Source organism: Typopeltis vanoorti, chromosome 15 (genome assembly GCF_054136105.1).
Source record: "Typopeltis vanoorti isolate ZY-2024b chromosome 15, IOZ_Tvanoo_1.0, whole genome shotgun sequence".
Classification (NCBI taxonomy): domain Eukaryota; kingdom Metazoa; phylum Arthropoda; class Arachnida; order Uropygi; family Thelyphonidae; genus Typopeltis; species Typopeltis vanoorti.
Window position 1 is genome coordinate 2,641,768 of NC_143563.1, and position 24,243 is coordinate 2,666,010.

Sequence of the window (24,243 nt, forward strand, 5' to 3'; positions counted from 1 at the left end):
TTGCACGGTAACCGCGAGTCTCTGAACCGGTTTCCCCCCCACATATGACGATACCCAATTTTTGGTATAAAAAGTTTAGAAAAAAGTATTGTCTCATACATGGAAAAATATGGTATACATCCTTCTAATTCTATTCCTGACATCACATCCTCCTTTGGGCATACCGTCTCAATGAATGCAACAAACTCAGCTTTCTTGTTTCGAATACTCCTTACATTTGTGTATAAACATAGCAAGTGCTGTGTGTTTGAGGTCATTCTACCAGCACCAACATTCTCTATTCTAGCTACTATTCTACACCTCTCTCTCTTTGGTATGACCACTCCCATTTCCCTGATCCTGATTGTGATTTCCATTCCTACCTGTCTCATCCTCACCTGTATGCATTCCATCATCTGGTGCTGCTGCAACCACATTATCATCCTCATATCCATCTTCCTCCTGCTGTACAATCTGTTGATTTGTGCATCCTGTTTCATTCATCATTTGCTACATTAACTTATTGACTCTGTGCCTTCTCAGAAAACAATAGCCTTTCTAAATGCACAACATCAAACCAATTCACATGTAAACCATCAGCTTTATACCATTTGAACTGCCCTTCACTCCACATATTTACAAATTGAACCCCCTTTGACTCACACAACTCAGTTATCTTACTATTCATTATCTCTGCTCTCCTTCTCAATTCACTATTATCATATCTGGGCAACATGCCCACAACTTTCCAAACAACACTATTCTTCTTTACCTGCTGTTTAAACCCAACCTAGTTCAAAAACAAACCAGACTAAAAGTATACAATACATTAGCCCTACCAGTCCTATTGTATGGAAGTGAAATCTGGACAATAAAACATAAATACGAACAAAGATTAATAACAGATGAAATGAAATTTATGAGAAAAACTGCAAAGTATACTCTATTCGATTGCAAAAGAAATGAATAAATTGTGAAAGAATTAAAACAGGAATCAGTAATAGAAAAATTTAAAAATATAAACATAGATGGATGGAACATGTTGAAAGAATGAAAGCAGAAAGTTTTAAAACAAGTTTTAAATTTCAAACCATTAGGAAAAGGAAAACCAGGATGTCCTCTAAAGAGATTCAATGATGACTTCTAAGGCTGGAAAACAAGTCACTCTAGGCCTAAATCCTTGAAAGGTTGATGATAATGATGATGATCTTATTATTAAAATATGGTCTGGTAGTGATCCTCCCATAATGTACCATACATTGCAGCCTGTAATAATCACAAAATAATCATCAACATATCCAAGACAGCTTTCATAATGGCTAAATGCAAAAAAAATTGCCAACTGCTCAAATGGTAATCCAGTTTTCTGGTTCCTTACCAAAGCATTGTATGTATTGTATGCAATGTTTCACATTTCTACCTTTCTTTCCCTCTCTCTAACTCACACACACATCCTAATTGTATTTTAACATCATCTAAAGATAAGATGAGCTTCCCTGTGCATTTCTTTTTTTCAGTGTCATTTACTCATGAAGGCACAGATATGTGCGCATGCACTAGTGTCTTTTTTCTGCTGATGATACCATCATCAGAGTATTTTTCCCTGATGATTTAACTTTAGTGAAATACTGGAGTAATAATAATAATAATAATAATAATTATTATTATTCTTCATGCCTCCATGGAGTCAAGAGACTCATTGTGGGAGGACCTTCCTAGGAAACACAAAGTCTATCATACCACTCCTTGAACTCATTAATCATTCTTGCTCTCACCACTCTATCAGGCAATGCATTCCACAGTTCAACCACCCTCCACGCAAATTGCTCACAGCTTCCTTTTGTAACTTTCAGGGATGGCCCCACTGTCATTGCTCCTTGTAACCTTCTGCCTCCTTGATATTGCTCCGCCATGCATAACTCTCTGATATCTATCATACAGCTAATCCTGAATCCAGTTGACTAACCTGACATCTAAATCTATAAGCTGCAACTTAAATATCAGCTTATCATATGGCACCCTGTCAAATGCCTTTGCAAAATCCAAAAAAATGGCAGTATATGCCTTTCCTTCATCAACTGCTCTTGTCACTTTATTATAAAAGACAATCATATTTCAATCAGGATTTCAATTGATGGGATTTTTCAATTTATGGAGGGTGGGGAAAGGACGAGAGGGCATCCTTGGACGCTGAGAATGAAGGCTGCCAAGAAGGGTGTAAGGACCAGATTTTTCTCTCAGAGGGTGGTGCGTGATTGGAATGGATTGCCATTGGATGTTGTGAGTGCAAGCAGTGTGAATGAATTCAAGAATAAGTATGATAGCTGGTATGTGTAGTATGGCCTCCCTCGATGAGTCTCTGACTCCCTGGAGGTCTCTTTTAATAATAATAATAATAATAATAATCCCTTAACAAATCCGTATTGACTCTCATAGATAACATTACCCTCATCTGCCCAATGCTATATGGTCCCTCACTAATTTCTCCAATATCTTAACAACTACTGATGAAACACAAGCTGGCCTACAGTTAGACACATGCAGTCTGCTACTGCCCTTATGCAATGGCACTATCTTACCTTCCTGCCATTCCTTGGGTACTTTTCCCTTAGCCAGACTTTCACTGAAAAGCCAGGTCAGTGGAGCTGTGAGTTCTTTAGCACATTCTCTCAGAACTCATGGTGAAATACCATTCAGCCCCACAGCTTTACTGATATCCAGAGTACTGTATTTGTAACACACTCTCCTCTTGCACCTCTAAACCTCGAACCTACCCTATCCCTCTGGTATTAAAACCTACTCCTCCAGGATGAAATACTCCAATAAAGTGTTCATTGAACAACTCCACTATGTCCTCTGCATCGATCGCTGTATTCCCATTTTTATCCCACAATGTCATTCTTCCACAATCATTTCTCCTTCTACTGGCTACATAGCTAAAAAAAATTTCCTAGGATTTTCTTTGGATCTTAATGCCAATCTCTTCTCATATTCCAGTTTTGCGTTCTCACCATACTAGTCACTCTCCTTTCCTGAGTCTTATATTCGTCATGTATCTGCTCTCCACCTCTCTTCTTATATCTCTTCCATAATCTCATTTTCACCTGCAGTTCTAGTTTGATATTGTTTGTCATCCACTTTACACCAAATTATGTCCTCTTCTTCACTCATGGAATACTACTTACTATTGCTGCTAACAAATATTCTTCTCAATTTCCCATAATTAAACCTGTTTAGTTATTATATCTTCTACATCATAATTTCCTAATTTTTCTATGTTGTAATTTCTTATCAAGCCATAAACGTATCACATCCATTTCCGCCTCAGCCTTCAAAAAACTTGGTATTCTTTTTTGTTCAAACCACCATTCCTAACCTTTTAAAAATTCTAATCTATCCAACTTGAGGAAACTGTTTTCATATTTAAGGTCATGTATACCTAAGACTTCCTATGAATTCTTAAATGTATACAGAACAGGATACTCTGTTAATAAATGATTCTTTCCTCATAGACCCTCCCCCCCCTTCAGTTATTTCTCATAGTCATTCTGTTTCTGCATAATGTTTTTTAAAGGTATTTTCATGGACATGACTCAATTGAACTCACTACTGCCATTCCTTTGCTTTCTTTTAATTATGTAAGAACATGTGCAGCTACTTGGTTAATGTGCAAACACTATTCAACTGCAACCAATTCAAACCAACTTTTCATCGTCCACCATCATTTGATATACTTCTGCCTTACCCATACTGTTATTCCTAATGAATACATCCCCAGCTTTCCAAGAGAATTGTTAATAGATTTTTTCTTTCTCCTTAACCACTATCTACATACAGAACGGTTGTGTTTATAGGTTTGTGAAACTTCTCATATGTAGGTTTGATATTAAAGTAAAATAATAAAAATGACATACAATTCGACTATGGTCATAAACTTAAACCCACATACATTGGCTTATCTCTGACTTGCTTTGTGCTTTAATTTTAGTTCTTTTTTTTTTTTGTAAGATAATAGAATTAAAGATTATTTATGAAGCATAGTAATGTATTAATATCTGATTAGAAATGAATTTTTCTGATTCTGATAATTGAGGGTTTGGTTCTCTGAAGGTCAGAAAACTTAAATCAATTTAGTTAAATTTTGACAGCACCAAAATCAGGTCATGTCATGTTTTAGTAAACTCAGCTAATTTATCTATTTAAGATAATACAGAAATTAAAATTTTAAATAATTTGCTACTTACTGGTGGTCCAGGTGATCCCTGAAATAAAATGAAGCACATGTAAAACTAGCTTGACTTTGATAATGAGAATAAACTGTAATTAATGTTTATATTTTATTAGAAAAATTTTAATAATTTTACAGGCATTTTAATAATTAATCTCAGCATTGATATAACAAATCTCATCTCACAGAAATACTTAATATTATTATTACACTCTCCATTAAATCAGCAGGCTCATAGTGAGAAGTTCATTCAACTGACAACATAACAATCATACTGAATCTTAAAATCCTTAACACTCCCTACATTAACAATATATTCCAGTAAGGCATTCCATTCAATGACAATTTTCCATTTACAAAATCTACTCCTTACACCCCTCTTCACCACACTCTTACACATCTTCTAGGACTGGCCTCTGGTTCTTACTTACTAGCCTTCTACTCTCGTTATATTCTTATTAACTATCTATTTTCATGACCTATTAAACCCATTGTTAGTTATCGTTTGTCAAATTTGTTTTTTGGTTGAAAAATCTAAATACTCATCACCCCTGCACTAACTTAAATGTCCCTATCATATCACCTCTTTTCCTCCTATCCATCAAACTTTGCAATCCACATTTCTTCAACCTATCTCCAAAATTCCAGAGTCCTGAGATTGCATTACTCACACCTCTCTTGACCCTCTCCAATGTTAGCATATCACATTGAAAACCAGGTGACAAAAGGAGAGACTGCTGGAAGGTAGAGAAATGAGTGCAGAGAATGAATCTGAGCAAATAAGAAGCAATATGAAAGTGCAGAAGAGTAAGAAAGGAGAGACTGAATGGGTGCTTATGAATGAAGAAGTGGGTGGCACGAACGCAGACAATGAAAGAACAAGTGTGCAAGACAAACAGGAAAACAGGGAGGGTGAACAGGAAACAGCGAGCAAAAGGCTGATGTTTCAAGACGATATTAAGGTGTACCTAAATAAAAAGGGAAGGGGATGACCTGGGATCAAAAGAAAACAGTTGGATTTGAAGAAGGTTCTGAGATGAATAAGGAAAAAAAGAAATGGCTTGTCAAGATAGAAAGTGTTAAAAAGGGAGGTGGAGTGCTATTGATGATAGAAAAAGAGATATCCATACAAGGTAGAGATCCAAGAGGGAAATAGTGGCAGTGATTTTGAGGCAGTATTGTGTGAGATAGAGGTGAACAGAATAGAATACTTAGTCAGATGTTGATATAGACCTGGTAATGTCGATGGCAGCAATCATGAAATATATAATCATATTAGTCCAGCAAATAAGAAAAAGGTCATCATTATGGGCGATTTTAATTATGACAGTATAGACTGGGATGATGAGATAGCAAATGAAAGTAAAGAAAATGAGTTCCTCGAGTTTTTTTTGAAACCTCAATAAAGGTTGAAATCGGTCTGGGTAGTGGCCCTTCCCTTAATGCATAGCATTATACGTGTCCGCAAGGAGATGTGCTTTGCATTATGAGAGATACCGAGACAAGGAGTGATGACAACTTGTTCCACCTTTACTACGAGTTGCCTCAGTCCTGAAGATACTTCAGGAGCAAAGTTTGTTTGCTTACACTTGGGTAAAGGATTAAACTAAATTTGAGGGATAACTCCCTCAAGCAGTATGTAAGAGAGGGCACATGAGGATTGAGGGTTTTGGATTTCACCATCTCATCAGAGGATGTTATTATAAATGAGGTGTCAAATCATTCTCCAGTTGTGAGAATGACCATGAAGTGATTACCTGGGTTGTTAAGCAGAGGACTTCTGTGAGAAAAGTGTATATATGGAACTACAAGCTGGTGATTATGAGAAGCTGGAGATAGCTTGCAGGTGTAACATAGAATGAAGAGTTAGCTGGAAAGGAGATCAATGCTGCTTGGGTTATATTCAAGAACTATTAGTAGAAGCAATGTCTAAATGTATTTCAAGGGTCAGAAGGTTAAATAAGGTAAGTGTGAAATAGATGAATGACAAGTTTAAGCATGCAATACAGAGGAAAACAGCATTAGGGAGGCAGAATAAGGAGAGTGGTAATAATCAATTGAATGAGGATTACAAATAATGGGCAAGGAGGATTAATTAGTTGGTAAGGGTAGTAAAACTGAGGTATGCCAGGTAGCTAATGAAGCTACCTGGCATACCTCATGAAGCCAAAAAAAAAAAAAAAAAATCCTAGGGAGTTCTTTCGAAATGTAGCCAGCAAAAAAGAAAAAAAAGAATGAATAAGGAAGGATGACATTGATGGGAGAAAATGGTATAAGAACAACTGCTGTGGAGGATATAGTTGAATATTTAATGAGCAGTTCATTAAGATCTTTCATTCTTGTGAATGTGAAAGCATGCAGAGTTTGAAAGAAGTTGATGATGATCGGGAGAGACTGACTGTAAGTAATCAAGAGGTATATGGGAATATAATAAATTTAGTTTAATTCTTTACCCAAGTGATAGCAAACAAAGTTTGTGCCTGAAATATCTTCAGGACTGAGGCAACTCGTAGTAAAGGTGGACCAAGCTCTCATCACTCCTTGTCGTAGTATCTCCCATAATGCAAAGCACATCTCCTTGTGGACATGTATAATGTTATGCATTAAGGGAAGGGCCACTACCCAGACTGGTAAAGAGTAAATAATAAGGTGGTACACCTTTCGGCACCTCGTATAAGTAAATATGACCTCTCCATTGCTTCTGCCTTAGTATCACCACTTCTGGGTCTGGCTCCCACTGATGAAACCTCAATAAAGGTTGAAATCGGTCTGGGTAGTGGCCCTTCCCTAAATGCATAGCATTATACGTGTCTGCAAGGAGATGTGCTTTGCATTATGGGAGATACTGAGACAAAGAGTGATGAGAGCTTGGTCCACCTTTACTACGAGTTGCCTCAGTCCTGAAGATACCTCAGGCGCAAAGTTTGTTTGCATACACTTGGGTAAAGGATTAAACTAAATTTATTATAGTCTAAACAAGTGGAAAATAAACTTCCAAGATATATGGAGAATTGAGCAAACTTGATGTTAATAAGGCTGTGGGACGCGAAAATATATCACCATATTGTATTTTGAGGGAATGTGCCAGGGAGTTGACATCTGCCTTAACATATTTCCTTAACATGAGTCTTAAATTGGGTCAAGTTCCAAAGGAGTGGTAGGAAGACAAGATTGTGGTGGTTCATAAATGAGGTGACAGAACCCAAACGTGAAATTATAGGTCTATCTGTGCACAATTAAAGTGGTGAAAAGGCTGGTGAGAAACAGGATGCAGAATTGCGTGGACAACAGCAGTACGAGGATGGTCTGAAAAGGTCTCGGCCATGACCATAGATGATGGCAACACTATCAGCAAGATTTTTTTGTTCCTAAGTTGGTACATTTGTCATAAGCATTCATGTTAAATTGCAAGTCATTCTATCAAGTAATTTGTTTTATATAGCTGTCTGAAGCAAAAGTGTTGTCTGTACCCCTTGAAATGGGTAAAATTGAGTATCGTGTGGTTATAAAATTCTTTGTAAAAGAAGGTTTAATATCAAAAGAAATTCATTTGAAGCTCATAAACGTTTATGGACACTCTTCTTCATTTTCGACAATTAAGAAATGGGCTGCCGAGTTTAAACATGGCCATACCAACCTTGAAGGTCATCCATGTGAAGGACGTCCAAAAAGTGTAACAACACCAGAAATCATTGATAAAGTGCATGATATGGTATTGGATTACCAGTGAGGCAAAGCGCATGAAATTGCTGAGACTATAGGTATTTAAAGAATGTGTAGGACATATTTTGCATGAAGAATTGCAAATTAAAAAGCTTTGTGCATGGGTGCCATGCTTGCTCAGAGCAGATCAAAAATGCACTCGCATGAAAATCTCTGAACAGTGCTTGGAACGTTTTAACAAGAATAAAACTGATATTGTGTGTTGATTTATTACTATGGATGAGACTTGGATTCACCATTACACACCAGAATCCAAACAGCAGTCAAAACAGTGGACAGAAGCCAGTTGTTCAGTGCCAAAGAAGACAAAGTCAGTTCCATCAGGTGGGATGGAACTGACTTTGAAAGCTCATAGCATCGGTGTTTTGGGATGCTAAAGGCATTTTGTTTATTGATTTTCTTCAAAAAGGTAAAACAATAACCGGAGAATATTATTCCGATCTTTTAAGCAGACTAGACAAAAAAATTTGTGAGAAAAGACCTGGTTTGCAGAAGAAAAAAATCATCTTTCACCAGGACAATGCACCTAACCACAAAGGTGTTTGGGCAATGGGAAAATTAAGGGATCTGCACTATGAATTGTTGGAACATCCACCATCCACCCTATTAAGAAGTCAGAGAGAGCCAGATTTGGCTCTCTCTGACTTCTTTCTCTTCCCAAAACTAAAACTCTTCCTCATTGGTCAGTGTTTTTCTTCGAATCAAGAGGTGACTACAGCTGTAGAGGGGTATTTTGCAGAACTTACTGAGAACCACTACAGGGATGGGATAATGGTGCTGGAGCATTGCTGGAATAAATATATTAGTCTTAAGGGAGATTATGTTGAAAAATAAAAATAATTTTGAAATTATAAATTTGTTTTTCCATTGTTAGGCCGAGAACTTTTCAGACCACCCTTGTATTATCTTTGATGAACAGCATGGATTTGCTAAAGGGAGGTCATGTTTTAGATCTACTTACTTATTCCAATAAGGTGAGGGCCTCATTGGACAAAGGAGAGAGATAAACAGTAGTATACTTCTGATTCTTCTTCCTTTTTTGCCTTTTTTACCTTACGGTTTCAAGGGTTTTCTATTAATTTAACTGCAATCACACACAAGGATAAGATGGTTAGCCCTATGCCTTCTGGTGTATCCTATGTTTGTAGGAGCATTGAGTTCTCAAGGTTGGTTTGCCTGAAAAACCCCAGATAAACTAGGGAGGAAAACTCTGCAGTCCATGTGCAAGACCAGTTAACTTGGCTATGTCTGAGAAAGATCCTGTGGACTTAGTATTATATTCAGATTTTGTAAAGACATTTGATAGATTGCTACACGATAAATTGATAGTCAAACTAGAGCAGATGGGGTAGGATATTAGATTAGTGCACTGGATCGGAGATTGGCTATCTGATAGGTATCAGCAAGTTCTGTGTGTGGGGAGGAAGCAATATCCAGGAAGAGGAAAGTCACTTGTGGTGTGGCTCCGAGGTCTGTTTGAGGGCCATTGCTGTTTATCCTGCATGGTAATGATATGGTTAAAGATTTGGATGGGGATATTCAGTTGTTTGCAGACGATGGAATGTTGGGACGAACTATGAAGAGTAGAGCAGATATTGCGGCCTTACAAAAAGATCTGAATAGATTTAGTGAATGGGCACGGGAGTGGAAATGTTAGTTCAATGTTACAAAATGTAAAGTTTTCAAATTCGGAAAATAAAGATGGGATGTATAATTTATGCTTGGTTGGGATATATTGCTGGAGGTGGAGGAAATAGCTTGATGGTGGATAAGAATCTAAAATTTAGAGGACACATTGCCAAAATTGTGAGAACAGCACAATGAATTCTGGGAATGATGTGTAGGACACTGACTTGTAGAAGTAAGGCGATTCTTGATTAGGCCACATATGGACTACTGTGCACAGATTAAGTCACCTGGTTTTCAACAGGATGAAGAGGTGTTGGAAAGGCTTCCAGATGGAATTGACTAAGGTAGTTTCTGTTCTCTGGAATGTTGAATATGAAGAAAGGTCGAGAATATGCAATTTACACATTTCAGTGGATAGGAAGAAGAGGTATGATATGATAGAGATGTAGTTGATAAGGAGTTGTTATAGGATGAATTTTATGAAGTGGTATTTCATAAAATGGTAGAAGATCATGTGAGAACAAAAGGTCATCCCTGGAAGCTGTTTAAGGAAGGTGTGATTAAAGAGTGAGATAAGATTTTTTGTATGGAGAGTTGTAAATTATTGCAATACATTGCCTAAGAGTGTGGTGTCTGCAGAGAATTTGAATATGTTTAAGGCAAGATTTGATGAGCTGTGTAAGACAAAGGGACCCCCCCCCCTAGATGTGTCTTTGACTCGTGAGGTCTTAGGATGATAATAATAATAAATCTTAGCACAATAGTCAAAGTGAAGTGTGACCAGTATTTTATACAGAAGCACAATAAATGTTAGAATACTTCTTGTATGGAGAGTTGTGAATTATTGCAATACATTGCCTAAGAGTATGGTGTCTGCAGAGAATTTGAATACGTTTAAGGCAAGATTTGATGAGCTGTGTAAGACAAAGGGATCTCCTAGATGTGTCTTTGACTCGTGAGGTCTTAGGATGATAATAACAATAAATCTTAGCACAATAGTCCAAGTGAGGTGTGAGCAGTATTTTATACAGAAGCACAATAAATGTTAGAATACTTCATGTTAGAGGTTTAATGGAATATTAACAGCACTGAGAAAGGATTAAAACTAATTTTAATATTTCCAATATTTTGTCTCCGTCGCAGAGACATCTTCGGGGATTACAAAAACTTTTTGTAACAACACACACACAAATACAATACATAAGTGAAACTAAAGTCCTATCTAGGTGGTGCGACCTCTATGGGCATTTGCAGGTGGCCTGGGATGTAAAGAGGGATCTCTGATAATTAAAGTTTCCCAAATTTTGGGAAGTTTAATGCAACCGTATTTGTTTAAATTAGGTTGATTCCTGAGTACAGATGCAGATTCAAAGAATAGACTTTCTTTTTTGAATTTACTATGGTGGAGCATGGTAGTTTTTTTTTTCCAGGAGATCCTGTGGGATGTATCCAAAACATGGTCTGCAAGGCCAGATTGACCATAATCGTATTTGCAGATGTAAGAACTGTGTTCTTCTAACCAGATGGATGCTGACCTGCCTGGTGTATATAGAGTACCGCACAAGGTACTCTATATACACCAGGCACTGAAAGAGGCAGGAGCTGGTCTTTAGTGGAGCAGATAAGGGTAGCAAGTTTATGGTTAAGCTTAAAAGCTGTATGGAGGTTGTACTTTTTTAATGATCTGGCTATTTTTTCTGAAGTACCATGGATGTAAGGAATGGTGACAGCATTTCTGAATAACCTTTGCAAATCTAAACCACTACCTGAAGTTCAACAGCTCCATACAGTAGTCAACCTATCTTCTAAAAGACTTAGCGAAGATGCAGTTAGTGCCCTAAGCCTCAGATACAATTTTGCTATCGTACCTATTGAAGTTCCGGTATTGGATATTATGTACAACATCGAATGCGGAATCTGTCACTTAGCTCCAGAAACAACCAATAACATCATACTTCACGTAGCTAACATTCTCTCCCGTTCTTCACCTCCTAACATTAATTTATCTTCCAGTCAACTCTTTGCCCTCAAAAAATTATGGAAAGAAAAAAGTATTGTCATCACCAGAGCTGATAAGGGTAATGCCACTGTTGTTCTCAACACCTCAGAATATAATCGGAAAATGGATATTATTCTCTATGATCGCGCTACCTACATACAACTAGAACACAATCCCACAAAAACTCAAGTTAAAAAATTAAAAAACCTACTTAAAAAAGTTTCTTCCTGGCCTCCTGACATTACAAAAAAACTCAAACCAGTCTGTTCTTGCCCCCCCCCCCCCCGATATATGGTTTACCCAAAATCCACAAACCTAATTCTCCAATGCACCTTGCTACAAATTATCAAAGCAGCTAGCTAACTCTTTGAACCCCCCTCACTGGTCTTACCTCATCTTATGTAAAAAAACTCCACCCATTTTAAAAACTTAATTGAAAATCTTACTTTAAATAATACAGATATAATGGTCAGCTTTGACATCATCTCTTTGTTTACAAATATTCCCCTAAATGACACCTTAACACTCTTAAAAACGTTTTTCCTTCTGATATCTTAGAGCTCTTTTCCTTTGCCATCAACTCTGGTTATTTCTCTTTGAAGAACAAAATCTACAAACAGATAGAGGGAACTGCCATGGTCCTCCCCCCCCCTTGCCAATTATTACATGGAAAATTTTGAAAAACGAGCCATTGACTCTTCCCCCTCTAAAACCTTCTATTCTGCTAAGATATGTAGATGATGTGTTCTCTATTTGGCCTCATGGCCCAGCACATTAGATTCCTTCCTCAGTCACCTCAATAGTCTACATCCAAGAATCCAGTTTACGATGGAAAAGGAAAATAACAATAGTTTACCCTTCCTAATGGTAACCTTTCTTTCTCTGTTCTCCATAATCTAGAAAACCTACTCATACAGGCAGATACATTCACAAACTCTCCCACCACCACCCCTCCCAGCAATATGGCATTATTAACTCTGACCAATAGGGCCCACAATCTTTGTTCCAGTAAAACTGCCTTTTCAAGCGAACTCAAACACATACACAATATCTTCCTTTCCAATGGCTATAATCACTACAGAATTAAAAAAATAATTAAGTCCTTCCCCATTCCTCGACCATCTCTTCAGAAGGACTTCAGAAATACCATCACCATTCCTTACATCCGTGGTACTTCAGAAAAAATAGCCAGATCATTAAAAAAGTACAACCTCCATACAGCTTTTAAGCCCAACCGTAAACTTGCTACCCTTATCCACTCCACTAAAGACCAGCTCCCTCCTCTTTCAGTGCCTGGTGTATATAGAGTACCTTTTTCCTGTAAACTTGCCTACTTTGGACAAACAGGCAGGTCAGCATCCATCCGGTTAGAATAACACAGTTCTTACATCTGCAAACACGATTATGGTCAGTCTGGACTTGCAGACCATGTTTTGGATACATCCCACAGGATTTCCTGGAAAAAAACTACCATGCTCCACCATAGCAAATTCAAAAAAGAAAGACTATTTTTTGAATCTGCATCTGTACTCAGGAATCAACCTAATTTAAACAAATATGGTTGCATTAAACTTCCCAAAATTTGGGAAACTTTAATTATCAGAGATCCCGCTTTACATCCCAGGCCACCTGCAGATGCCCATAGAGGTCGCACCACCTAGATAGGACTTTAGTTTCACTTATGTATTGTATTTGTGTGTATGTTGTTACAAAAAGTTTTTGTAATCCCCAAAGATGTCTCTGCGACGGAGACAAAATATTGGAAATATTAAAATTAGTTTTAATCCTTTCTCAGTGCTGTTAATATTCCATTAAACCTCTAACATGAATTCTTCATAGCACTTAAGCCTCAACACACGTAGTTAGAATACTTCATGTCATGGTGGCACTATTGTGTGCAGTCGTTGCAATTTGCAACATGTTGCAACAACTCTAATCTTCAGTCTACTGTCAACCATCACTCCCAAATCTCATCCACTTCCTGTAGCACAGAACCATAAATATAGTACAGAGCCTTATATTTTTGCACTCCAAAATGCAACAGCTTGCATTTATTCATATTTAAACTACAACCTGACTCCTTTGTCCAAGTCAAAATTGTGTTGAAATCTTCCTGAAGGGATCAATATCAGCAATGCTATTTATAATTCTCACCAACTTTGAATCATCAGCAAACAACTGAAGATTATTATTTATTTATTATTATTTCGTGACAACTCCAAGGAGTCTGAAGACTCATTGAGGGAGGAGACCCACTCCAAAACTCATGATCTCCATCACTATACCATCATCATCAATGCATCCATCGCTCATCACCACCACTAATATTTTTTGTCTGTAAATTGCATGTATTCTGAAGGGCCAATTTGTCTTATACAGGATCAAAAATCCGAGTTTCCGGGAGAAAAACCCTACTACCTCTGTATGAGATCGGCTAACTCACCTTCAATTGAAATAATCCATATAAATATTCCTCCCATCATGATGAGAACTGAACTTATGCCTTTTCCAATTAAAGATTGCAACGTACCATCGTTCTTACAACTGCGTTATGGAAGCATGGGATAAGATACCAGTCAGTCCACATGATGTATCATTTACAAACAAGTTCAACAGCATGGGACCAATGACAAAACCCTGGGGCATGCCAATACTTACCCTCCTTTTTTGAGAAAACTGTTCCACCATACACAACTTGCTGGTTTCATTAAGAAAGCCAATCTCTGAATCATCTAACCAATATGCTTTTTCTTCAATCCTCTGCAGCTTGTACAACTTATTATGTCGTAATTTATCAAACATTTTAGCTAAGTCCAAGAATGTCACCATATATGATTCTCCCTAATATAACATACTCATCACCTTGTCATAAAATACAAGTAAATCATGCCTTTGAACTTATTCCTTTTCCAATCAAAGGTTGCAACGTACTGTCGTTCTTACAATTGCGCGATAGCATCAGAAGAGTTGATAATAACTGAGATGACATCTCTCCTACCAGTTGGAGAGAGTGACCATATGGTTTTGACTTGAAAAATGAATAGACATGCAGGAGTATCAAAGAGATGGGAATGTATGTGGAATTATAAGGCATGTGATTATAATAGTCTTAGACGTCAACTTGGGGAAGTTTCATGGAGGGAGGAATTGGAAGGCCAGGATATCATTAGTGTGTGGGAAATTATGAAAGAATATTTGTTAGCAGTAATGGTAAGTTGTATACCACACGTGAACAAGAGGACACAATTTGGAGTAAAGTGGATGACAAACAATATTAAACAGGAATTGCATGTGAAAAAGAGGCTGTGGAAGAGATATAAGGAGACAGGAGAAGAGAAGATGCATGAAGAGTATAAGACACAGGCCAGAAGAGTGACTAGTATGATAAGGAAGATGAAACTGGAATATGAGAGGAGATTAGCCCTAAGATCCAAAGAAAATCCTAGGGAATGTTTTAGATATCTGGCCAGTAGGAGGAGAAATGACTGTTGAAGAATGATATTGTGGGATAAAAATGGGAATAGTGACTGATGCAGTGGACATAGTAGAATTGTTCAATGAACATTATATTGGAGTATTTCATCCTGGAGGAGTCAGTTTTAATTCTAGAGGGATAGGGCAGGTTCAAGGTTTAGAGGTACAGGAGAAGAGTGTGTTTCAAATACTGAGTACTCTGGATGTCAATAAAGCTATGGAACTGTATGGTATTTCACCACGCGTTTTGAGAGAATGTGCTAGGGAACTGACAGTGCCTTTAACCTGGCTTTTCAATGAAAGTCTGGCTACTGGAAAGGTGCCCATGGAATGGAAGGAAGGTAAGATAGTGCCATTGCATAAGGGCGGTAGCAGACTGGAAGTATCTAATTATAGACCAGTTTGTGTATCATCAGTAGTTAGTAAGATCTTGGAGAAAGTAGTAAGGACCGTATACAGCATTGGGCAGATTAGGGTAATGTTATCTGTGAGAGTCAACATGGATTTGTGAAGGGGCGCTCTTGTTTTTGCAATATGCTAGCCTTTTATGATAAAGTTACAAGAACATTAGATGAGGGAAAGGAATATACTGCTATTTTCATAGACTTAGCGAAGGCATTTGACAGGGTGCCACATGATAAGCTGATATTTAAGTTGCAGCACATGGGTCTGGATGTCAGATTGGTCAACTGGAATCAGAATTGGCTATCCGATAGGTATTAGAGAGTTGTGTATGGTGGGGCAGTTTCAAGGAGGCAGAGGGTTACAAGTGGGGCCCCACAGGGCTCAGAGCTAGGACCTATATTGTTAAACCTTTATATCAATGACATTGTCAGTGGATTGCAAGGGGATATTCAATTGTTTGCAGATGATGCAAAGCTGGGAAGGATTATTAGTAATAGAGCAGATGTGGTAACCCTACAAGAGGATTTGAATAAGCTAGAGAGATGGGCAAATGAATGGGGATGTCAGTTTATTGGAGCAAAATGTAAGGTCTTGAGGTTTGGGAAAACATCGATGGGATGCTGCATACTCTATGGGAGGAGTTATACTGGAGGAAGTAGGGAAAACAAGAGATCTGGAGTTGATGATTGATAGAAACTTGAAATTTAGGGAACATATTGCAAAGGTGGTGAAGGTAACACAGAGGATTGCTGCAATTATGAGAAGGACACTGACCTGCAGAGATAAAACAGTTATCGTTCTGTTGTATAAGACCCTGATTAGACCACACTTGGACTATTGTTCTCAGATTTGGTCCCTAGGATTTGAAGGGGATAAATTAACTGTGGAAAGGGTACAAAGACAGATAACAAAGATGGTTATGAGGATCGGCTGAGAGAATGTGGACTGCAGAGTTTGGTGGATAGAAGAAGGAGAGGTGATATGATTGAGACTTTTAAACTGTTGAGAGGTGGTTACAGTTGACACTGGGGGAGTTCTTTCGTTTGGTTGAACAGCGGGAAGAAGTGATGACAAGAGGCCATCCGTGGAAGTTATGAAAGGAAATTGTGGGCAAGAGGGTGAGGAGTGGTTTCTTTGCATGGAGGGTGGTCGAACCATGAAATTCATTGCCTGATGGAGTGGTGAGAGCAATCAATGAGTTCGAGGAGTGGTATGATAGACTTTGTGTTTCTTGGGGGGGGGGGACCTCCCCTCAATGAGTCTTGATAGACTTTGTGTTTCTTAGGAAGGACATCCCACGAAGAGTCTTTTGACTCCATGGAGGCCTGAATAATAATAATAATAATAAATTGCTAAAACAAGACTTACCCTTCTTCAAATCTGTGCTGACCAACATAAAGAATACTACAGCCATGAACTCAATCTTCTGTTCTATTCCTAACCAATCTCTCAAACATCTTGATTACAACTGCAGTTATACAGATTGGTCTATAACTAGAAACGTCTGTCCTAGAACCATGCTTGTGGAGTGGTTCTGATTTGCCTTCTTTCTGCTCAATAGTAACCTTACCCACTGCTAGACTTCCATTAAGTATGAAGGCCAAGGACACAGGTAACTGTTGTGCACATTCCTTAAGAATATGTGACAATATGTAATCCATTCCCATAGCCTTATTAACATCTAACCCAATCAACACCTAATTGGGTTAGATGTTAATAAACACCTGATACACCTCTGATTCTTGCACTTCCAATTCTCCTAATATCTGCCCTCCTTCAGTATATTGCATGTCATCATTTACACCAGTATGATATATGCTGATAAAGAAGTTCTCATTCAGTAATTTTACTATATCCCTTGCAACAGTTACTTTCCTATCATGACTAGCATCAACCTGCCATAATTATTGTTTCTCTTGCTTGCCACATAGAGAAAGAATTCCCTGGAATTAACCTTGGCCTGCAAATATCCTCTCATACTGCAACATTTATTTCTTTAGCATACCCATCAGCTTCTTGGCCTGCACTTTATACTCTTCATGGATCTGATCATTATCAACTGTCCTGTGCTTCCTCTATAGGATTTTCTTTTTCAGCACAGAAGCTTGATTTGACTATTCACCCATTTCATTCCTACTTTATTTACATGCTTAACGCCTGTAGGCAGTTATACATTCTTGTGTATACATACTGCCTTATGAATTTTGATGCACTGTCAACATTTTTCTGCATAGTTCATCCACTCAATACATTGATGCTAGTTGACCACAGACCTTCTCATAATCACCCATGTTATACTTCCACACATATATCAGTTTTTGGAAGTAACCTCTTCTTGTTTCACCACTTCCCAAACAAGTGTTGCATGATCATTCTCACCAACAGATGGCAGTGTCAATAGCTCATTAACAACTATATCTTGTGAAGAAGTTATCATCAAATCCAAAACACAAAAGCCTATAGTTGCTTCAATCACATGCTGCTTAAGATATTTATCCCTCAGAAATTGAACAAACTCATTCTCCTTGTTCAGGTATGCTATCTCTTCCTCCCATTCTATATTCTTGTAATCACAGTCTCCATTGGGATCCCCTTATATTTACATGCCCAACCAATTTGCCTAAACATTTTACAATCGGTATTCTCTACATTTCTTGGCCTATAACTACATCCTAACAGATATACTACTCTGTTAATTTCAACTTTGCACCACAAATATTCAAAATCTCTGCATATACTATCAAATTACACATTTTGTGGACACAACTCCTCTGCAATCATTAACAGCACTCCCCCACCTCCTCTTTTCATCTTCCTATCCTTCTATAAAATTGTACATCCTTCCATTTCTATTCCTGAACATCACATCATCCTTAGACAACAAAGTTTCACTTATTACAATTGTCTTTGGGCTCATACTCACTCAATCTATGCAACAAACTCAGTTCTCTTATTTTGAATAGCATTTACATTTGTATACAAACATAAGAATTCCTGTGTCTTTGAGGCCATTCTATCAGCACCAACATTCTCTATTCTAGTTGCTATAACATACCTCTCTTTTCAGTCTGATCACTCCCATTTCCCTAATTCTGTCTCTGATTGTCATTCATACCTGTCTCATCCTCACTTTTATACATTCCATCATCTTGTGCTGCAATGAAGTTGACCACATCTTCAACCTTCTATCTATCTTCCTCTTGCTGTAGAACCCATTTAAATGTGCTATCCTGCTTTGCAAGTAACCTTATAGATCATTAGTTACATTAACCTCTTGATTCTGTGGCTTCTCAACAAACAATAGCCTTTCTAGATACCGAACATCAAATCCATATAAATGCAATCCATCAATTTTAAACATTCCACTTTCCTTTAAATTCACTCCACACATTCCAAAACTGGACCCCTCCCCTTTGCTACACATAACTCAGCCATCTTGCTATTCATTATCTTTGCTCTCCTCTTCAATTCACTTATCATATCTGGGCAACATGCTAACAACTTTTCCAACAACTCTATTATCCTTTATCTGCCACAACAACTTCCACAAGTCTCTAGCAACATTCTTTTTTTCACCAACTAGGTGAAAAAAAAGAATTTATGCCCACAATTATCACAAATTCTGATGCCTGCTCTTTCCTTCTCTGAAAATCGTCAGTTATTTGTTTCATTGTTTCACCAGGAAAGCATGTTGTGTGTATTTTATTAATCATGTTACCTCTAATGATAGCGTCCTCATACAATGATATATGATTATCCTTTGATCTTTCAAAAGATACAAAAAAAAAAAAAATTTAAGTAAAGATGTTTGAATTGTGCTCAACTTTTTCATCTTGTCAAGCAATTTGTGATAGCTACGATCGCTTCATCAAGATTTTGATGGACTTCGAAGCTTCATTCCATATCGGGATCAGCATCAAAAAAAATTTTCTTAGAATACTCAATGTGATTGAAAACTAGCTCAAGTTCTTTCATAGTGAGCTTCTTAATTGTAACATTCTCTTCTTGTTCGCACTCCTTATCTTCTTCTTCTTCATATACACTGTTCTTCTAGTTGAAGGGGATCATTCTTGCTTAACTGTTCTGAATGGGAATCGAGCAAGTTTCTCACATCTTCATTATCCAGTTCATTAAATCCAAGTTCTTTTCCAATTGTACTGATTTCTTCAATAATGTTAGATCTTGAATTTTGTGCATGATAAACTAACACAGGCTTGAGTTTAAGTCGCCTTCTGCATTGCCTCCTAATAAAAGCATAAGACGATCTTTAGGTACTTTGTATCCTGGTTGAGATGCTTCAGTTTTAGCTAGGAAAGTTTTTGTTGTCATATGCTTCCAAAAAGAGACCAATTTCATCAACGTTGGATATTTGCCGATCATCATAATCACCTTCCTGAATTATCATTTGTAATTCTTTAGGAAGCCTGGCAGCACAATCTTTATCAGCACTAGGATTCCCCAGTTTTTCTTACGTTATGCTGTTCAGTTCTTATTTGAACAAAAATCCCAAATTCAAAATTCCAGTTCGATTTTTGAAATGATCAAACCATCCTAAACTCGCAGTAAAGCTTTCACATTCGTCTTGAAATTTGGTGTCTTTCAATGAGGTAAAAATATCGAGAGCTTTTGCCTGAATATTCCTTGTATTAAGAGGTATTCTTTTTTGGTTACAATCCTCAATCCAGAGTGACAGAAGACATTCCATCTCGATCATTAAATGGCTTCTATTTCAGGTGATCTGCATGCTTAAAGAAGCCATAGCAGCTTTTCCTTGTATTCTTTGCTCTTATTTTATGTAGTCCAAACTGTAGACTCGCTCCCCAGTCTTGCACAATCATTGTATTACTAGCGCCACTTTCATGTCTTTTAATGACTTCCAGCTTTTTTTGCTCACTGCAGATAGGTGACAAAAAATTTCGCATAACATAAAAAAATCATGTTAACTGATTAATCATTCGCTTAAAGTGGGAAATGGTATCATTTCACTCAATCATGCTAACTGATTGTCGCACATATCGAATTTGCATTAAGCGAGGTTTTCCTGTATATATATATATATTTTAGTTCGATTTAGTTCAGTTCTACAAAGTTACCTACAGTCGGAAAGGACTCAAAGGGAAAATCAGCATCAGTATCAGTAGGACATGTTGATTAAACTCTTTAGGTCTGTAGGCAAGGGCGCACCAATAGTGTCTGGCACCTGTGTGCAAAACTTTAGTTGGCACCCCTATCCCCCTCCCCTCCAATAAAAAAATCACTTTAAAAAAACGTTTTTTTTTTAAAGTATTTCCTCCTCTTTGGCACCTTTACTATCCTGGCGCCTGTGTGCATTGCACACATGGCCGGCACACCCCTGTCTGTAGAAAATATAAGGGTGGGGCTGGAAAGTTCTGATAAATACCTAGAACAAAAATGATATTAAAGCAATTAATATAACCACAAGAAAGAACATATCTTAAAACCCTTTAACCTTTTAAAACCCTCCATGTTTCATAGAGGTTAAAGGGTTTTAAGATATGTTCTTTCTCATGGTTATATTAGTTGCTTTAATATCATTTTTGTTCTAGGTGTTCATCAGAACTTTCTAGCCCCCACCTCATTTATAAGAGAAGACTAAACCATATTTAAACCTTAAGGTGTCACACCTTTTGGCAACTTGTATATGAAAATATGACTTCTGCAATACTTCAACCTTAGTATCACCTCTGGATCTGGCTCGCACTGACGAGACCTTAATAAAGGTCAAAACCAGTATGGGTGACCCTTCCCATAATTCATAGCATTATACATACCCATAAGGATATATGCTTTGCATTATGGGATACTAAGGCAAGTGATGTGAAGTTATTAGCTTCTATATACGAGTTGACCTGTCCTGATTATATGTCAGGTACAAACTTTGTTTGCTTAAACTTGGATCAAGGATTAAACCAAGTATGTAATTTCTTGGTATCTTTAATTTATAGTATAACCAAGTGGAAAAATTTCCAACGAACTTCAAAGTCTATGCAAATCAAAAGCTCGGAAAACATAGATAGGCTGCCACAGTGAAAACAAGGCCCCTAATTAGATCAAAAAGAAGACCTCAACACAACAAATAATGAATGAGAACCATCAGACAAATGTATTAATTCCAGAATATACCAGCAACTGTACTTTTGACTCACTCAATGCATGGAAGCAACACACAGATCAAACGACAGGACTCTCTATCCTGCATATTAACATCAGAAGCATTTGAAAACATTGGTTAATGTTACAGGCTTATCTCAAGAATTACACCAGTATTATTGATATATTGGTCCTAATGGAAGTATCTGTTACTAATGATGAAGCAAATGTCTTCAAAAATCCAGAATTTCAACAACATCATGCTGACAAACAAAAAGAGGGGATGGAATATTAATATTATCAAACAACAAATTAATAGCAAAAGAAACTGTTTATAAGTGTGAGCATGCTGAAATCTTGTATCAAATCATTAGTACTGCCAATCGACAGCACCCCTTAATACTAAATGCTATTAGAGGTCATCAAACTTAAATGTGATAAAATTCTTGCATGAACTAAATTGTTGCTTTCATGCCCAGAATTATACTCAACTGAATACCTAATGATAATCGGTGATATAAACATAAATATTGCAAATGAAAATCATAACACTGTACAATACCTAGATATGCTATCTATGTATAACCTATATGCATAACATCATGTACTAGAGAAGAAACAGTAGGAAATACTATCACTGCTTCTTGGTTAGATCACATAAACGTTCGAGCACACCACCTAATAATTACACTGCAGCAGTCATAAGTGCAAAGTAGCAGACCATTACTTCACGGCTCTTAACCTGCACATTAAGACAATATCCATGCAATGTTCCACATCTGAAAAGCAACACAAAACAATAATAGATGAAGAAATGGTCAACCACAAAATAAGAAAAATCGACTGGAAACACATGGCGTCACAGATTCAACAGACAACCTATACAACAACATTAACTATTTCCTACTAAAGAAAATAGATAAGAAAGCTACAGAGAAAGTCAGAATTTGTTCAAAAACAAGCCAGAATTCTTGGATAACAGAAAACATAATCTTAGATATTCACAGAAAGGATATTCTATGGAAACAAGTAAAGTGATATCCAAATAATGCAGCTTCAAAAACTGAATATAAGATAACAAGGAATTGCCTTACACTCAGATAAGAAATGCAAAAAGAAACTATTACAGAGACAAATTAACATCCGCAAAAATAACATGAAACAAACCTAGTATATGATCAATGAGATGCTATAGTGAGCTCCCAATACCACCGCCTCTAAAACCATAAACCTCTGAAAAACCACTAGTATCAGAGCTTCATGAAAGAAGCTAAATCTTTCCAACAACTAGCAAACGACTTTAACCAATACTTTGTGGACTCCATCCAAGAAGTACAGAGAAAAATTCATCCAATCACAAAATTTTACAAACATAATTTTACAGACATAATTAAAGATTTTGCAGACATAATTAATATCACCTTAGATAAATACAAAATTTATAGCAGAGATGAGAATGCTTAGATGGATGTGTGGTGTGACCAGAAAGGATCGTCTGAAAAATGACTATGTAAGGGGGAATGGGGAAAGTTATGCACTTAGGAGCAAAGATACAGGAGGCAGGGTTGAGATGGTTTGGTCATGTGATGAGGAGGGAGGGAGAGTATGTGGGAAGAAAGGTCATGCAGATGGATGTGAAGGGGAGGAGGAAGCGTGGGCAGCCAAAGAAGAGATGGAGGGTAATGGTGAAGGAGGACTTTGAGCATGAAGAACTTGGATGTGGCTACAGCCCAAGACAGGAGGGTGTGGAGGAGACTCACTACAAACAGCGACCCTGCTTAAGTGAGACTAGCTGCAGAAGAAGAAGAAGAATTAATATCACCTTAGATAAATACAAAATTGTCATGGTAGTCTTATCGGATTGACTAAAGCATTTGACACACTCCCACACCTTACTAGAAAATCTAACATATGCTGGAATAAATGGACCTCTGCACATGTGTCTCAGAAACTACCTTTCAAATAGAAAACAAATTACACACATTGGGTCAAACCACATTAGAGAGCTACAAGTAACTTGTGGAGTGCCACAGGGAGCTGTTCTCTCCCCGACTCTATTCACCATTTATATGCATGACATTAACCAGCTACCTTTCCAAGGCAAGATGTTCCAATATGCAGATGGTACAGCAATAATATCTATCCACAATAATGCAAGCATAGCCCAAACAAATGTGTAATATGACATAAATATACTCACTGATTGGCTCACTAAAAACACCATACACCTAAAGATAAGACAAAATTAATTATATTCAGAAATCCACTGAGTCAACCAGTTGATAATATATATATATATAACCATCGAAAATCCACTTTCCAACATAAAAAACACACAGAACAGTAAAATTTCTAGAATTCATTTCTAGAATTCTTGAGGGACAAATGTCTTAGGCAACATGTAACAAGGGAACAAGAGGTTCAAAAGTTTTGGATTTGGTTATAGCATCAGAAGAGTTGATAATAACTGAGTTGATGTCTCTCCCACCAGTTGGAGAGAGTGACCATATGGTGTTGACTTGGAAAATGAATAGACATGCAGGAGTATCAAAGAGACGGGAACTTATGTGGAATTATAAGGCAGGTGATTATAATAGTCTTAGACGTCAACTTCGGGAAGTTTCATGGAGGGAGGAATTGGAAGGCCGGGATATCACTAGTGCGTGGGAAATTGTGAAAGAATATTTGTTATCAG

The 24,243-nt window shown here is 37.3% G+C and overlaps 1 protein-coding gene across 2 annotated transcripts in view; it reads right to left on the reverse strand.

Annotated features, from left to right (window-relative positions):
- Nucleotides 1–24,243, reverse strand: part of LOC150098312 (uncharacterized) — a 733,595-nt gene that overhangs the window by 55,102 nt on the left and 654,250 nt on the right. Inside the window, exon 35 of one of the 2 annotated variants that reach the window (XM_090404774.1) lies at nucleotides 4,224–4,241. In XM_090404774.1, the coding sequence (XP_090260900.1) occupies nucleotides 4,224–4,241 (18 nt within the window). Of the gene's footprint in view, nucleotides 1–4,223; nucleotides 4,297–24,243 lie in introns of both variants that reach the window. The other variant, XM_090404775.1, reaches the window with a different exon arrangement.